Raw genomic sequence first — 14803 nt, forward strand, 5'->3', positions numbered from 1 at the left:
ATTAGTATTTTTTTAATAATTTTCCCTAGGCCTAATAGGCAAAACAACCTTAAAAGTCTAATAATGTAGGCGGGGTAAGCGGACTAAGTACATTTGACAGCATTTTTGAAGTTTAAAGTGGAAGATAAAATCATAAACAATTAGATAGTATATTATCAGAGATTTCTAAATTTAATCCCTGATAATGATATAATAGTATCTAAATATCAGATAAAAATAATTTATTACGAAAATAAATAAAATAAATAAATATCAAGATTCGACTTTGGCCCTAGCTCAGACTGGGGCTACTTTTACCATTTCATGTATTTAGTTTGTAAAACGCCATGCGATTGGTCAGTGCGGGATTTACCGGAAATGAAAATATAACGCGCCATTTTTGACAGGTGAGACTGAAGAGAAAGTTTACGTTTATCTGTTTTTGATGTAAAAGTAACAAATGTGTGTAATGAATTTAGTCATTTGAGAAAAGTTTGATTTTAGGCCTGATATTGATAGATATTTCTTTCTTCTATCGGCCCGCATGTTGAACGATTTCAGTTTAGCCCTAGACTTTAGCCAAGTTCAGTGAAGTTTATTTCTTGCTTCAGCTGCTGAATGAGAAATAATCCATCTTCGTCCTGTTTGGGAAACACATACCACTCTATACACATACTCATTCATAAGATTTGATGAAATTGATTTTTCACTCATTGTTGTGGGGGATTTTTTTCCAAATGTTTTTCCTGAATTTTTGAAAATTATTTGGAGAAACGTTGAAAGTGATCAGAAAAGAAGCATTAAAAATCTTTCGAAAATTGTGATTCAAAACCTTTGTTGAATTCTTGTATAAGAGTTATTACTGAAAGTTACGAATCAATTCTAGAGAATCAACGATAACCTGTGTGTCATCTAGACCGAAAATAAAAATGTAAGTATTTATTTACAGTAAATTTTTATTTTAATATAAATATAATAGTCAGAAACCTTAACAAGATCTTCTACAATATTGCCATCAACTTTTGCCCTTTTATTATCAGCTTGAAAATGGAGAAAAAAATAATCAAGCTGTATGAAGATGGTCTTGTCAACGAACTTGGCAAATCTGTACAAGAGATCCCAAGTCAGGAGGTGGGTATGATAAAAGAAAATGAACAACAGAAAAGAAATAAAAAAACAAACTTATTTTTTTTTATTTTCATATTTAATCTCCATATCATTCAAACTGAAATTAAGGCGTAAATAGGGGTAGGGGCGGTTATGGGGATATGGCCGCTTATTGAGTCAATAACTATACATAATCTGCTTACAATATCAAATTAATGATAATTATGTAAGTATTGAAATGGTCATAAATCAATAAAATTCATAATATTTAACTTATTACCTGGTTCCTTCGTTATATTGTGATTGAGTGGAGAATATGTGCTTTCCTATGTTTATATGCATGGTGGCATACATATATGTTTCATTGAAATATATTATAGAAGAGTCTATTATGTCCCACTTTTGGAAAGGTCGAGAAAAAACATAAATGTACCATAGCCTAACGAAGCATACAGGCATTCATACACGCACCACATTGTGACATATTGCATACAGAGGAGGAAATTCTTTTATGACCATTTTACAGTAATAGACAGTAAACCTATAAACAACCAACCAACCAACTATCAGGTATGTTTATCCTTTTTTCACAGCTTACTCAGATGATTGAGAACAGAGCTCTTCGGGGCAAAGGAGAAGTATTGCCGTTACTTCAAGCTATTCTACAAGGTGAGCAAATTTTTCAACAGGTTTAACAAAAGCGATGAAAGATAAAGAGTACCTGATTATAAATATATACCTAGAAAAACCATTGTCTTACACGAGTCTGTAGATCTGGAAATAGTCTCGTGGGTTTTGAACATGTGGTTGAGTGGCTAAGGTACCGATGCTTTGACATATAACTAGTAGCCTTCTACCTATTAATTTTGAGTTTTGAATCCTACGTGAGGCAGTAGCCATGTACTGATTATGGGTCAATGGTTTTTCTCCTGTTCTCCAACTTCATTTTAGTATTCCGATCAATTAGTATAATAGACACTCACAGTGCCTCATTTGCCTAAAAAAATAACAATAGATCAATGATTAAAAGAAATTAACTAAATTCTTTGTAATCATAACAATCATCTGCAACTTCACAAAATTGGAAGGTCATTAAGGATAATTGTGATGAAAAGAAATTTGTGAAAATGTTTTTTTTAATTTTTCCCTCCAGGTATTTCTGCCATAGAACCAAGAAATGTGAAGAAATCTGTGTCAGTGTACACACACTGTATTAATCTTCTGGAGCAGAATGAGATGAGCAACAAAGATGCCTCTAATGTTGTAGGACTTCTGATGTTGGAGGTATTGTTAAATATTGTATAATATTAAAGAGTCAAACATTTATATGGACATTGTACCCTCAAAACAATATGGGCAGTAATTATAAGTGTATTCTGTATGGTTGTTTTTATTTGAGAGCAATTAAATTTCACTTTATTCGCAGTCTAGGTAATTTCTGCGAACTTAAACATTTGTGAATACAATGGACAAGAAAGGTAACCAGCTGTGTAGAATATAACTGTTAGGAATTGACATTGAATGCACGAAAATCTATACCCAAGAAAAAGTATCAAAAATGAAAATTTCTCAGTGTGAAATTAAACACCTGTACAAAAATATTACCAATCATCTGTTCTGTGGTGTTTTGTGGGGTAATAGATTGCATTTTGAACTAGACTAACTTTCTGTAAATAGAATAGCTGGTCAACCCCATCCTATCATATGTGGCTTTATATGAAGGGATGGAGGAGAGTATTCTTATCTTAACAAATATCTCTGTTTTTTATTTTTTTTTCTGTTTTCTCTTTAAATCGGGATATGAATAATAAATACACATGCATGGGAAGTACAGACAGGGTGCTATGCTAGGTAATGTCAATCTTTAAGATAAAAAAAGGTTTGCAATCATTGACTCATGACCAGTAAACTAAGTATATATATATATTGTATTGTACATTTATTTATCATCAGGCTGACAGCCTACCTGGATCAGCTCTAACTGAATTGTCCAGCTTATTTATTGACCTGGTCAAGAATGGTCAAGCTCAGTGTGGGAAGTAAGTAATAGAAAAACTCAATTTCTGTAAGTTATTGTGAGAAATACAAGCATTTCTCTAAAGTTATAAATGGGGTACTTAAGAAATTCAATGGTGTAAGTTGTCTTACCTCAAAAGTAATGCAACTTATGACGGACCAGGGTGACTTTTGCAATATGCAATTAGACTTGGAAAAAAATTACACTTTTGTCTATATCTAGGCAATTGAAAATATGAATATCACAGAAACACACACAAGAGTAAAAAGCTTTCATTCTACATTCAAATCTTTCTTTATTAAATTTTGGATTTGTTTTTGAAATGCAGAAGAATAGTAGATCCCCTAAAATATCATAGTTAATCATATAAGATCTAGCTTTTACTATATTGTATGTGAACACATCAACTGTGCTGCTTGTTGAAATGTTACCAACATTCTGTAACATAAAGAAAATCTATCTTTGGGATGAAATTTGTTTTACAGAGGACTGGAACTTCTGCCTAAAATCCTGTCGGCCCTGGCTAATGAAGAAACTGTGATAAATGGTGATAACAGTATGAGTGGAACCGAGTACAAAGGCCATGTCCTCAACAGTCTGTGTTCCTGCAGGTATTTTTGTGTAGTCAGTGGGCTTCTTCATCCATTTCTTATTGCTCTATTGATATTTCATCATTGTAAGACAATTTAAAAAAAAAAAAGTTATTTCAAAATGTTCATGGATATAATATTTGAAATGATGTTCATCGGTTCATGGATATAATATTTGAAATGATGTTCATCGGTTCAATGGTTATCAAGAATTGATAATACACTGGAAAATCTCCTACATATAGTATGTTGATTTTGTGTTTTTCTAGAATAGAAAAGATTTCATAACATTGAAAAACTTCAGAAAACTCTTTGTCCCATATTGACAGGTTTTGAGATGGAATATAATTATTGAAATTAAAGAGATTTTTTTTTTGTTTAGATGGAACACCCAGAGCATTATTTACCTTGCGGGGATATTTAAAGATGTCACCATGACACTGGACGAACTAAAGTTTGTCCTGGAGAAGATGTTGAGGATGATGAAGGAGTTAGAGCATGCTGATCTGCCAGCATTGGTCTATCAACTTCTACTCTTATCAGCAAAGGTAAAGTATGCTGATCTCAGCAAAGATAAAGTATGTTGATCTCAGCAAAGGTAATTAAAGTATGCTGATCTCAGCAAAGGTGAAGTATGCTGATCTCAGCAAAGGTAAAGTATGCTGATCTCAGCAAAGGTAAAGTATGCTGATCTCAGCAAAGATAAAGTATGCTGATCTAAGTAAAGATAAAGTATGCTGATCTTGACAAAGATAAAGTATGCTGATCTCAGTAAAGATAAAGTATGCTGATCTCAGTAAAGATAAAGTATGCTGATCTCAGAAAGATAAAGTATGCTGATCTCAGTAAAGATAAAGTATGCTGATCTGAAGTAAAGAAAATGCTGATCTCATAAAGTAAAGTATGCTGATCTGACAAAGATAAAGTATGCTGATCTCATAAGTAAAGATAAAGTATGCTGATCTCAGTAAAGATAAAGTATGCTGATCTCAGTAAAGATAAAGTATGCTGATCTAAGTAAAGGTAAAGCTGCTGATCTCAGTAAAGTAAAGTATGCTGATCTGACAAAGGTAAAGTATGCTGATCTCAGTAAAGATAAAGTATGCTGATCTCTGATCTATAAAGATAAAGTATGCTGATCTAAGTAAAGGTAAAGTATGCTGATCTCAGTAAAGGTAAAGTATGCTGATCTTGACAAAGATAAAGTATGCTGATCTCAGTAAAGATAAAGTATGCTGATCTAAGTAAAGGTAAAGCATGCTGATCTCAGTAAAGGTAAAGTATGCTGATCTTGACAAAGATAAAGTATGCTGATCTAAGTAATGGTAAAGCATGCTGATCTTGGTAAAGGTAAAGTATGCTGATCTAAGTAAAGATAAAGTATGCTGATCTCAGTAAAGGTAAAGCATGCTGATCTAAGTAAAGGTAAAGCATGCTGATTATAGTGTATCAGGTGTGGTTAAGATTTGAATAGAGATGGTATATTCTCATGATGGAAAATGTCCTTACTACGAATGTTATCTTACATATATAGTAAAACAATTGTTTTTGTCTAATCCATACCCCCTGTCTATTCCAGCATAATTTCATGGCACTTCCTGATCACTTTGTTGTGTTAAGTAAAACCTGTGTAATTTGTAAACCTTTCTGTACTAGTCAAACATGATAGTTCTGGTGACATTCGGTTTAAACAAGTCACTGTCACTATACAGAGAGCCATAAAAAGGGCACAATGGACCCTAATGATAAAACGTTTTGACTTAAAATATGTAAATCATTTAATTACAGGGTCATCAACGTCTAGTCATCGAAGGAATCACAAACTTCTTCATAGAACAAGACAAACACCTACGAGGGAAATCTACCAATGAACTCAGGTTTGTGTTTCAACAGGAAATCTTTAAGGAGTTTTTAGTTGGATTTTAGCACATCATCTTGTATTATCAGAACTATTAAATAGATTAAAGTTGGCTTGGGGCATTTTGAGGAAACTACACTGTAAATTTAGTATCTTATGGGATATATTTTTCATCCCTGATCCATTTGATACCATGTGGTGAACTTTTAATTTAATATGCAAACAGTGATTTTTCAAGGTATTTTGGGAAAACAGTTTTTGTAACAAATTGGGAATTTTTAATCGCAAAAAGAGCATTCTTTGGAAAAAGTTACCCATTACAGAACATTGTATTACAGGTGAAAAGATATTGTTAAACAGTAAACTGTTTCGTTTTATCAAAAGGTGACGACCATCACAACAGCTTCAGAGTAGTTTGTTTTTAGATTAAACAACAAGGGGAGAGATTTGTGGGTTTTATTTGTATTTTAGCGATTTGCTTTGGGAATTTTTCATTGTAATTAGGAAAAAAACATCGGTGGGGTTGGTCGTTCACCGACCCCAGTTATATAAGGAGAAAATTCACCGGCAAACTGGATCAGCAAGAAGGATGAGCATCAATTTAGGTTTAGGTATTAAAATATTGGTTGGATTTTGAACTCAAAATGATTTTAAATGGTTTGCAGGTCTTTTACACAAAAGCCATTTTACTATTTGTTATTTATAGCAGCAAGCAAATATTCTCATTACCATACCAATTAATAATGTTGATATTTAATATGTGTATTTACAACCTTAAATCATTTATTGGGTACCAAAATAAAGGGTTTTCATCTTCCAAAACTGAAAGAAAAATATATTGTGAAACTTTTTTTGTAAATTTTGCCACATCTAGATTTTTACAAGTACTTGAGGACAATACATAGAGCCGACCTGTCAATTACCATACCAATTAATAATGTTGATATTTTAAATATGTGTATTTTCAACCTTAAATCATTTATTGGGTACCAAAATAAAGGGTTTTCATCTTCCAAAACTGAAAGAAAAATATATTGTGAAACTTTTTTTGTAATTTTTGCCACATCTAGATTTTTACAAGTACTTGAGGTCAATAAATAGAGCCGTCCTGTCAATCAAACTGATTTAATCGACCAATCAAATAATTTTCCTACGCTTCAGCCCGCTCAGTCGGCGACTCGGCCACCATGATGTCCCACAAGCGAGAATTGCCCCACATGTACACGTATACATATGCTTTTGTTGAAAGCTACGTTTTCATGCATGTATGCATTGGGATAAAATGAAGTGTGATCCATGAGAAATACCTACAACAACCTAACCTGGATTAGTTGTTTGATTTCCTAATTTGGCTAGAAGATAATTGTTGAAAAATATGTCGAAGATGGACGGAGCCTTCATATACATGTCTCAGCGAGGACTGATGATATGTCAACATAAACAATTATAAACATTGTAATATTGATCAAATTATCGTATGTATTATACTTAACATATTTTTATGTTGAACAGTGAAGACCTGATGGAGGATGACAATGAGGAAACTGTCCGCCATATTGAAGGCACCATCATACTCCATGTTAGCTTCGCTACCAAACTTGATCACAACCTCGGGAAGGAGTTCATCAAATTTCTTAAGGTTTGTATCAAATGTGTCCTATTGTATGTAAAACTAAAATTATTTTATATATGAAGAAATATTTAAGGCAAGGTCATTCCAATTTTATTTCTTGTTCTCTGGATTTTGGAATTTTAAAATAGGAGTTAGCGAGAATATTTGAAAATGTTTTGAAAGCGGGAAAAATTGGAGCAAGTGATAATATTTTCACAGAAATTTTTATTAGACTTTTATGTTTATTCGTGAAATAACACATGATAACCTAGTTTTTATGTTAAAATATAAGTTTTGCTGTTTTCTTCAATGTTTTCAACATTCATAACTGTATCAAAGATGTAAAAAAAAAAAAACCAGGAAGTCTAGTATTCCTGCAGCTATTGAAAATATGCTAGTACACAAAATGCTTTCAATTATGGCAAGCCAAGTTACTTTTTATTCCAATTTCCGATATCGGGAATTCCAATTTCCGATATCTGGAATTCTAATTTCCGATATCGGGAATTCAATTTCCGATATCGAGAAATCAATTTCCGATATCGGGAATTGAATTTTCGATATCGGAAATTGAATTTCCCATATAGGAAATTGTTTTCTAATTCCCGATATCGGAATTAGAATTTCCGATATCAGAATTAGAATTTCTGATATCAAGAATTTTTGTTCTAATTCCGATATCAGAATTAGAATTTCCGATATCGGAATTAGAATTTCCGATATCGGAATTAAATTTCTGATATCGAGAAATCTAATTCCGATATCGGAAATTCATTTCCGATATCGGAATAAAAGAATAATAAGTAACTTGGCTTGCCATATTCAATGCATGGTATAATTCAATTTTAAGACAAATCATGAAAATTTTAACATTGAATAGCAATGTTTAATACTTAAAAGGAAATAGTCAAGAAAGCTTTACTTATTGTCAATAATTTCAATAATTAATTTGCTGTTGACAGAGCTATCAGCAAAAACCAACGAACTAATAGAAACAATCAGCGATTAGCATTAATGGAAAATCTTTTAAACCAATATAGCCTCATCCGACATGCACATTCTTTTTTAGTTGACACATAATATTGTATGGAACTGACTATTTTTGTTTAGCATGTTACTTATTTAGCTGCTCATACTTAAAATGAGATAATGTTTATACATGTAACCACCAAAAATATTAACACAAAAATTATTCATTTTAATAACATTCCTTCATTGTCTTTAAAAAGTATATTTGTATAAAAATATATGGACAGTATGGCTCAAAAGTTTCACCACATGTATATCAGCATTCATAAAAGAAATATTCTAAATTTATTTTTTTATGATTTTCTCATCAAACGCTTTGGGTAATTCAAATGCAAACATACATAACCAATCAACATAAAAATGAAGGCAAATCTATGTTATATTGTTGAAGAAGTCAAAATGAAACATAAGTAATACTATGTTTGGATCCCAGTAAAGTGTGTAATTTACTACCGATATTTGACCGAATAGCAAACGAGTCGTCACCTAGCTGTTAACTAAGTCACGGAGTCAAAACATGTTGGCAAATACAAGCTATGTGGGCCACCTGTCAAAATACACACTAATCGGGTCTTAAGATAAGATAACTGAGGTGTTAACCACTAAGCGATTGCCATAAAATAATTGACATGTCTTTTAAAACAGTTGCGGACATCGGCAAAAAAAAAAAGACTAAAATCGGGACCATCCTATTAAAAAGTATGCGTCCCTCAGTCTCTATTTCTATGTACCACTCTGTCTGCACGTGGTGGGGAAAAACTTGACATTTAGGTATGTTGTTGTAAAGGTTTTTAAGACGCTTGCTTGTTTGAAGAGACTGCACAAATAATACAAACATCTGGGTGACCCGGAAACGGTTACTAGTAAAAATGAACCCTGTAAAAAAATGCTCGGGTTCATCAGATTTTCGGACAAAAAAATGGGAGCGCTAAGAAAAATTATTTCATTTTTATTTCATTTTTGGAAAAGAGGAGCAGAAAATCTGACGAACGAGAAATCAAATTGGAATGGCCTAAGATAACATATGAAGCTATAGTTTTGATATTTGATGTTACAGGGCCGACAACACGGCAGTACTACTGAGGTACTGGCACCGTTCAATCTCGCCCTGGCTCTGTCACTCTCCTGTATCCATAGGTTTGAAGACCAGGTATAATATTACTCATTTTCTTAAAATAGCAGGTAAATCAACATAACTAACTCGAATCTGGGACCATGAAAATTTAACTATAAATTTCAGAATTTATTTTTTGTCAGTCAAATTTGCTTGGCTAAGTTCCTAGTAGTAAGCTTAAGATCATTATCTTGGGATCCTATATGCCATCGTGTTAACCCTATGTTTACCTATGTGTCTCTAAATCTTACTATGATCCTTATTGGTAAATGAAAAAGAAATTCTAGCTCATTAATATTATAGAAATTCTGGTAACTATTTTTTTTCAGTGTCAAAACTTTCAAAAATATGAAAAAGTATAGAACCACAGGCATAGCCTATGTAAATTATCACCCATCTCATGCTGAACAGAAAGGAATTAGATAATGACAATACAATTAAGACAGACAATTACTTGCAGCATTGAATCAAACTTCATTTTAAAAATGATACATTTTGATAGACACTTATTTTCTGCAGATATTTGACTTCCTGAAAGCCACAATTTTAAAAAGTTTTAAAGATTGTGACAAGCAGGACCAGTCTGCCTGGGTTAGGGAAGTTGTTCCACAGAGTAGTCGTATCGAGGACTTGGTGCTGGAAACTGTACAGAACAGGTGACTTATATATAGGTTTTATGTGATTTATATCAAGGGTAAAGGTGAAACCAGGTAAGTTATGCTTGGGGTTCAGGTGATATCAGGAAACAAAAGTGCAGACTTAAATCAAAATTTAAGTTTTTCTCCTTTTAACTTATATGAAAGCTTGTCAGCTTTGGACTTAAGATTGTTTCAAGAAATTGGTAAGTTATATCTAGATAATATCCATTCGATTAACCACCTTTTGAGAAATAGGATTTAAAGCACAATGATCTTTAAAAAAAAAAAAAAAAAAAAAATGGCAAATTCAGTTAAAAAAAAAAAAAGTTAATGGCAAATTCAGTTAGTGTATTGAAATGCATTAAAGATGCTCCACTGCTAACAAATGGTATTTTTTCACAATTAAAAACAGTTTTTCTTCAGTTACAAAAGTTACTTACTTTACACCATTACCACCATTGAAAAGTTTGAGCTTCTAATTTTAATTTAAGTTAAAGATATGAAAAATAATTAATTGCATCCTGAAAATATTCCGTGACACTATATCCTATATGGAATGAAGTACTGATTGCGCATGCACCAAAGGCGAAACAAATTAACAAATTATCTTATATTATTTTTTGTGTTAATTAGGCATATATACACGATTAAACACACATTATTGTTTAAATGATTAATATCATTTATGCTCTGTCGGCGGTGGAGCATCTTTAATACTAATTGTTGAGACAAAGCCAAGCATAAGATAGGAGTCATGTAGAGGATTAAACTGTAAGTAACTAAAAGTTCCTTGATACTGCTATTTAACAAACTGTCTTTCGTGTGCAATTTAATTTCACAAATTTACTTGGATCACAAAGTTTGTAAAAATTAATTTCTGCAAATTCATATTTATATCACTATTCACTTTTCAAGTCTGTGAAAGTAAATCATTACCAATTTGTTTGAAATAGAAATTGCCAAGTTTAGAAGCCGAAAATGAAAGTTGATTTATAGTATATAAGCACAAAATCCTGAAGAGGATTGACTTAATACCGTGTATGTTTTGTACACATTGATTTATAGTGTGTATGGCTGGGACCATGTGATACAGGGACTAGTACAGCTGGGTTTGGCCTTGATGGACTCTTTTGGGCCGAAAGCAGCATTTGGACGAGTGGAAGAGACCAGTTGTGTGCCGTCAAACACACCAACACATCGTGCCTGTCAACTTGGAAGCAAAATATTGCTTCATACATTCAAAGTAAGATATACATTCTCTTATTACCAGCGTTGGGTATCGCTACTTGATACCAAAATAATATCATTACTCATTTTAAAATATACCAATATACCTGTTTTAAAAAGGTACTCTTTAATATCAGTATTTGAAAAAAGGTCATCTGTGAAAAGTGACTAAATGAAGGAGACAGGCAGTGTGTGTAAGAACACAATCCTCAAACATTCATGTCTTCTTTCTTTCATGGTATAGAGCTTTGATATAATTTCAGGAATAGAGATATTCGTGGTTAGCTGATGGAGTAATAATGAAAATAATATAAAATCGCAGCAACCACAAAAATAAGGAACATTTCTAAACAACGATCATTTCATGTTATGTGGTACTTGGTTTCTGTTGTCCTCTTAGACTAGAGGCCTTTCGCTCTACAGATACACGGATACTGTAGAGATATTTGTATATCAATAGAGCCAAAGTCCTGTACTTAGAACGATTAATGAATATTTGCTCCATGTACATCAGATGTGAAACACCTTTTCATGATATTTGTGAAATATAGCTTGGTTTCTAATTAGAAGATACTAGATTAAGATACTTTATTTTACAGTCACATGAGATGGTTCGGGCAGATATACTGGAACATATATTTAACCGAGTAGTTACCAAGGCAACGTCCCCTGTCAGCCATTTTTTAGGTAAATACGCATTGTTGATAATACAAAGATCTTTTGGTGCTTTCTGATTACCATAAGATGAGATGGATAGAATCTTCCACTTCAACCTTGGTCACATTAGATTATTAAATTTCAAACACTGGGTAATCCTGTGCTTGACAGCTTCAGATTCGTGAGACGAGATTAAGATTTCCTGTCTCTCCCTCAAAAGGTGATTCTCCTATATTGTTATTAATTAATTTTTACCTGTTTTGGAGAAAAGTTACACATGAAAAATTGTGGATATTCCTGTTCAGGGGGTGTGACAGCAAAGTCATACCCCAAAGGATAGTTCATAAATGTCCAACCTTAGACCTATGGATGGTTGGATATTCATGAATTCCTCTGAAGGTTAAGGTTTTGTTGTTGCACCTCTATAAAGGAAGAAATTATTATTTTTCTCTAAACTTGCAAATGAAAAGCATGAGATAGAATTTTCAAAAGAAACATTCTCAACGTCGACGTGATCATGGGTCTGTCAGCCACACTTCCAAATGGATGACGCCATCAACAATGAAAGCCCACATGAATTTATGACATCACTTAATTGTTTTGCCTGTGCTATCAGTTCAAAAGGTAAACATGCCCAATCTGTCATACTTTATAGGTTGACAGAGAAATCTCATGGCTAAAACGATGACAAATCAGTAAAGGGTATTGGGTAGATAATTTTGTAATTCCCTTAGAATTTATTAAGGCAAAAAAAATAATATGTCTGTTTAGGGTTACCTGACCGACCCTAATATTTTACCCCCGACCCTAATTTTACAAAAAAAAATATTAAAAGTCGGGATTTAGATCTCAGAATCTGGTACCGGCTGTTATTTTAGAGTGAAAGACACTTTTAAAAAAAATACTCCCGACCTACTGACCCTATTTTTTTTGCCAATGTAACCCTAAACAGACTTTTTCTTGGCCTAAGGCTTAAACAAATCGACTCTCCACTGACACAGTGTGTTAATGATTTACAGAGCTTCTATCCAGTACTGTGATGTCCGCGCCCCAGATCCTACTGGAGTCCACTCCCAAAGTGAGAGAAATGTTTGATTACTTATCGTTTCTGACACCTACTTCAGCAGAAGGACTCCTCAAAGCCATTCAGCCACTGCTCAAATTCAGTATGTCTTTGAAAGACGCTCTCATTCTCGTTCTAAGGAAAGCAATGTTTTCTAGGTAAGGTGTTTCAAATGTAAATGGTAACGTTGTATTAGTGCATCACATGGTTTAATTACTGTAAGAAATGTACTTCGTTCATAAACTTTCGTTTTAATTGTTTCCTTTGAACTACAAAATAAGAAAAGCAAAAGAATTGTTTTATTCATCTTTGGATTCGCTATTCCATACGTCATCAGCAATAATACATCTATTTATATGATATTATGAAAGCTTCATATCAAAGTACCAAAGAACATTTCACGTATTACAGTGTACAATCTAATTAAAATTAGACTTGTAATTCTGTTTCACTACGATACTCAATACGCTCAATACAAGATCTAACACCTCGTTCTGGGTCACCTCAGCATGACCCCTGGCCTAGAATCAGAACATCTTAGGATGTACTGTTAGCCGTTCATACTTCCCGAGAGATTCAAACGGACCAGAATTACAAGTCTAATTTTAATTAGAATGCACAGCATGTTGTTTGAAGATTCTACATATTATAGAAATGGTCTTTAATTGCATAATATAGACTACTTCAAATTCGTGCCAAATCCACTCCAAACCCAAAACATTGATAATCAAAGTGTGATTGATATTTTATTGTCAATACACAGATTTTATTAAGTACCAATTAGGAAAATTTGTTTTTTTTTAGGCAGCTGGACTCTAGAAAAATAGGAGTGAATGGATTTCTCCTAATCCTGAAGCATTTTCGTGTCCTTGGAGGATTACAACCAAGTCAAGCTAGTCAGGCCATCTCATCTAGCCAGGTAAGGGTCTCAGAGGATTTCCAGACTTGCATGGTTCTTCTGTACTTGTGCTGGATACATTTTCACAGCAATGAATTTTCATGATTTCTCGTTGTCCATGAAATACATGAAATTTAATTATGCATGAAATTAAATGTTTATTATGTCATAAGTGTCTATGATATTAATGGTCTTTGAACATCTTGAATTTGGGCATTTTACATCATTTGTAAGTCTGGTATGAAATTGACTCTCTTCAATACATAGCTTGGCTTACACATTCCATATTACCTCCAATCACATAATAAAAAATAAAATATATCTTATGTTTATGTGGGTCCAAGTCATTTGTTGGAGAGTCAAGCGCCACAGTTGTGATATCCATTCAGCCCAAAATTTTGTTTGATTAATTGATGAAATGGTTTTACTGATGAGTCGTTTAATCGTAAATGGTCATATTTAAGATATTTAGTGAAAGTGTGAAGAGATGCATACTTGCCAACTTTCCCGATTCTTTTGGAAAATTTCTGATTTACGACTCCCTATCTCATTGCCCAATTATATAGTTAAAAAAGATAGTAATCTTCCGATTTTGAAAGATGTGATTCATCAAACCCCATATGGAGCCCTTTTAAGTGTTTTTTGTTTTGTTGTTCAGATACAGGTGGATATTCATGCTCGATATAACCCTTCCAGTAACGAGGCCTTGTGTCTAGAGATCATTGGAAATTTACGCCGAGTTCTGACGCAGCAGGCTGATGTTCGCCTCATCTTCTACGAGGTCAGTTTATATAATTCTGACTTTTTCAAGACTAGTGTTTTTATTTTCCCTTACTTTTATTTGCTACATTCATGATTTTTACAAAAATCACCAGCAAAAAGTATGGGTACCACCTGATATTGAAACCCCTGCATAATAGAACAAACTGTAAGCCATAACTCAATTTGAAAATGAAATCAATGAAGATACTACACAGTTTTCATATCTTCTGTCTGCATTTAAATCAAGGAAAG

General features: G+C 33.0%; 1 protein-coding gene across 1 annotated transcript in view; it reads left to right on the plus strand.

The window, feature by feature from the left end:
- The first annotated feature begins 351 nt into the window (after positions 1-351).
- Positions 352-14803, plus strand: part of LOC138335089 (Fanconi anemia group I protein-like) — a 31395-nt gene continuing 16943 nt past the window's right edge. Inside the window, exons 1-16 of the mRNA XM_069284008.1 lie at positions 352-386; positions 1020-1110; positions 1680-1755; positions 2240-2370; positions 3040-3125; positions 3589-3714; positions 4076-4241; positions 5482-5570; positions 7064-7190; positions 9250-9342; positions 9826-9962; positions 11010-11187; positions 11771-11858; positions 12848-13049; positions 13696-13810; positions 14448-14570. Coding sequence (XP_069140109.1) covers positions 1027-1110; positions 1680-1755; positions 2240-2370; positions 3040-3125; positions 3589-3714; positions 4076-4241; positions 5482-5570; positions 7064-7190; positions 9250-9342; positions 9826-9962; positions 11010-11187; positions 11771-11858; positions 12848-13049; positions 13696-13810; positions 14448-14570 — 1821 coding nt within the window. The 5' untranslated portion in view covers positions 352-386; positions 1020-1026. The remainder of the gene's footprint in view (positions 387-1019; positions 1111-1679; positions 1756-2239; positions 2371-3039; positions 3126-3588; positions 3715-4075; positions 4242-5481; positions 5571-7063; positions 7191-9249; positions 9343-9825; positions 9963-11009; positions 11188-11770; positions 11859-12847; positions 13050-13695; positions 13811-14447; positions 14571-14803) is intronic.

This window comes from Argopecten irradians, chromosome 11 (assembly GCF_041381155.1).
Source record: "Argopecten irradians isolate NY chromosome 11, Ai_NY, whole genome shotgun sequence".
Taxonomy (NCBI): domain Eukaryota; kingdom Metazoa; phylum Mollusca; class Bivalvia; order Pectinida; family Pectinidae; genus Argopecten; species Argopecten irradians.